Source organism: Branchiostoma floridae, chromosome 3 (assembly GCF_000003815.2).
Source record: "Branchiostoma floridae strain S238N-H82 chromosome 3, Bfl_VNyyK, whole genome shotgun sequence".
NCBI classification, from domain to species: domain Eukaryota; kingdom Metazoa; phylum Chordata; class Leptocardii; order Amphioxiformes; family Branchiostomatidae; genus Branchiostoma; species Branchiostoma floridae.
This window is the reverse complement of record NC_049981.1, coordinates 378,644-382,125: the sequence shown is the minus strand read 5'-3', so window position 1 is coordinate 382,125 and position 3,482 is coordinate 378,644. Positions and strand designations below refer to the sequence as shown.

General features: G+C 43.7%; 1 protein-coding gene across 1 annotated transcript; it reads left to right on the top strand.

Moving 5' to 3' along the window:
* The first annotated feature begins 625 nt into the window (after positions 1-625).
* On the top strand, positions 626-2,973 carry LOC118412085. The gene has a single exon (XM_035814715.1). The coding sequence runs from the start codon at positions 759-761 to the stop codon at positions 2,949-2,951; it is 2,193 nt and encodes a 730-aa protein (XP_035670608.1). The 5' UTR covers positions 626-758; the 3' UTR covers positions 2,952-2,973.
* The last annotated feature ends 509 nt before the right edge of the window (positions 2,974-3,482 follow it).

The following is a 3,482-nucleotide window of genomic DNA, read 5'->3' as shown; positions in this document are numbered from 1 at the left end:
TTCTCCGTTTCGGAGGTTCTTTCGTCCATCTGTGAGCGTTTTGGTTTAGCCAATGTAGCACTTTTGATGTAAAATGCTCTGGTGTTGATATTTTGTAGCCCCTAAATTGTTCTAGAAATTGTACCTGTTAATCCGCCCTGCGTAGCTTCTTTCATTGTCGATAGAGTAGAAGCAACGTGTCGGTAGGGCTGAAAATAGAAAACATTTGGGCTGGGAGGAGGGCAACATAAAACTTACCCTTTCGACTAATCTGCACGTGCTATAATCATACTAATCTCACCTATATGCAGAGTTAGAAAGGTGTAGTAGTTTTTAAATGTTTATGTTATTCAATGCATATTTGTGTCTATCGGTCTTCTAGTTTTTTTATCAAATTGGAAGAGCGGAAACAAACGTAAACATTACATAAGTGTAGTTTACCTACATACAAACATGTAGCTTGGCGGAGTCACGTCAAGTTGAAAAAAGTATCATATGTGATGTTAGTCAATGTAAGTATGAAGCATAACTGACAGGATCGGTAATATACGTTTTTGTGTGTTATAAGATTTTTTTTCGTTAAAGAGCACAAACGTTTAAGTTACCGTCGCAGGCGAACACATCATCGCGAAGGCGTTTCCAAGATGGCGGACGGTACGGGTGCACTATCACCAGGGCTCCGTAAGTGAAGATGTTTTAGAGCGGATTACGATTGTTTTTATCATAGATTTTGAGTTTTTTGAGTACCGGATATACAGTTTAGTAACCACATAGTAAGGATGGCTGGAATCAGAAGCACCAGGGCGTCAACTCGGGCAAAAAGTTCGACGAAATGGTGGAATGTCTCAGCGTCGAAGATTCCAGCGGACGAGACCATACACACCGACTACAATGACGAGGCCAAAACCAGCCCCTGCAATACAAAGTTTGTGACAACTACCGACAGAGTTCCTGTGTGGGTGAAGGTGTGTAAGTTGCGCTACAACGAAGAGTACGGAAAGCAGAGCGGACAGAAGGTAGAATGGAGAGACGGAGACCAAGCGGACGTCTTGATCGTCACAGAGACAGAACAGAAAGACGGAAAAGTTCAAGAATCGTGCGTGCTGTCAATCCACTTCTGGAGAAACGGTACCATCTGCATCCAAGGATCAGCATTCCTGGAATGGACTGACAAAATCTTTCCGAGTCTGAAGAAAAAAGTTGAAGAAACATCGAATGGCAACTGTCAAAATGGCGGCCCAAGCCAAAGCGACGCCGACGGAAACAAAGACCACGATACCGGAAGTAACACCTTCACCACTCCGAAAGGTAAGACGTTTCTATCTTCTGAAACTGTGGATACATCATCCGAAACCATTGATCACTCAGATGAAACCCCTGTCAAGGTCCCTGTTGGCACACCTAGAAAGACAAACAGATTTAGAAAAGCTGTCGAAAACTTTATCAGCCCCTTCAGGACCCCAACTTCTACTGAATCTCCACTGAACTCTAGCAAAAACGTGTTGGACTTTGAGAACACCCCGACTCCATCGGACACTGTGGAAAAGTCAACTTCACACGACCTCATCACAAGAGATATCCAGAAACACTACGCGGATCTTGTTGACCTTGTTAATACTCTACAAGTAGAAGTCAAGGCGTTAAAAGATGAACAGGGTACACAAAAGAATGAATTTGAAAAGAAACTGAAAGCTGTCTCCGGTGAGTTGAAAAAACAGCTGGAAGATGAACAGAAAAGGCATGCAAATGAAAGGAAGAGTGTGAACAGCCGCCACAATGAAGAAATGGCCACCCTCACGGCGAAGTGTGAATCTCTCCAGTCCCTTGTTGAAAAACAGCAAGAACAGATTGCTAAACTGCAGGAGGTGACGGATTCCATTCAACTCTCCCAATCCATTTCAAAGATGAGAACGTATGCACAGACTGTGGCTTTGAACCCAGGTGCTCATCAGGTTAGTGCTAAAAACTGCATCTCCAAGGACAATGGCACTAATAACGCCACTGATGACAAAACAATGGATCCGGGTACAGCTCATGCAAATCATACAACAACACAGCCAAGTACTGAAGAAGCCGACTCAGACGTTGAACTGACCCAACAGGTTCCGTCACAGGAAGGAACACAAGTCCCGACAGTGGAGTCGAAACAAGTCAGGGTGTACACGGACTCCATATGGAAAGCCGTCAATGTCTCCAGAATGTTTCCCAATCTTTCGACACACAAAGACAAGACATCTACAATATCCGATGCCACAAAGAAGCTAGAAACCATCCACGACCCAGGAACATCCTATGCGATTCTTCACATAGGATCTAACGACTTAGACAACTCCAAACACAACGACTCTTCTGTACAAGACTGTCTGCAGAAAACGGAAGAACTCGTCAGTATTGCCAAAGCGTCATTTCCAAACGCCACCATTGTCTTGTCTCAGGTTCTCCCGAGAGGCAATGACCTGCAATCTGACCTGAACAAGAACATCAAGGACTATAACCAATCTGTACTACAAAGATACAAGGATGAAGAGAAGCTGCTGTACGTACGTCACAAGAAACTGTCAACATCTAGACATCTCTACAGACGCGATGGTATCCACTTGGATGAAGTCACAGGGACGAGTCTTCTAGTGGCAGATGTAAAGAGGACCATCCGCTCTGTGGAGAACAAATACGATCCCGGCTACAGTCGAGAAAACTGGAGACAACCCCCACATTCAGGACAGGACAGAACACATCGGAACCGCGGACAGGACAGAGCACAAGAGAACCGCGGACAGGATAGAGCACAGCAGAACCGCGGACAGGACAGACCGCAGCAGAACCGCGGCCGAGACGGTTCCTGGCCTGCCGACGTGAACTGTACATCGGGAGAGCGGAGCCGTCCCAACAGGTACCGGTCCCAGGTCAACACACCACACGAGGACATTATAAACCTGGCCTACAAGTTGAAAGAACTGCTCAACAACTTTTAGATACTCAGTGTACCAGCGCTGACCAAAAGGAAAGTGAACCCTTCTATTACTCTACTTTACATAGAACATTTGATTATTTCATATAACCACCAAAATATAGACATATATGGTACTCATTCATACGTAAACCTTAATACATATGATAAACAACATACGTAATTATTGCTCTTAACATTTTTTCTTGGTTTACTTTCTGACTTTTCTATCATTTCTTATGGCACATGATGTGGCCTTACGCCTAACTAGCTGGAACATTCAAGGTAGTCTTAGTAAAAAGTGTGTAGAAGTAGATTTTTTAGATAGTATTTGTAAATATGATGTAGTCTGTATCCAAGAAACGTGGCTGAAACCTGAAGACAACTTTCATATAGACGGTTACCACTATTTCCGGAGCGACAGAAAACTTAGAAAGCAATCCCGTAGAAATTCAGGCGGGGTAGTTCTTCTCTTTAAACGAAATCTTGCGAAAGGAATCTCGAAATTACATAGTAACAATTCTGACATTATCTGGTGCAAATTAGATAAGAATTT

Excerpts from the sequence above, each read along its gene's own strand:
- LOC118412085 (XM_035814715.1), top strand. The coding sequence starts at position 759 with ATGGCTGGAATCAGAAGCACCAGGGCGTCAACTCGGGCAAAAAGTTCG.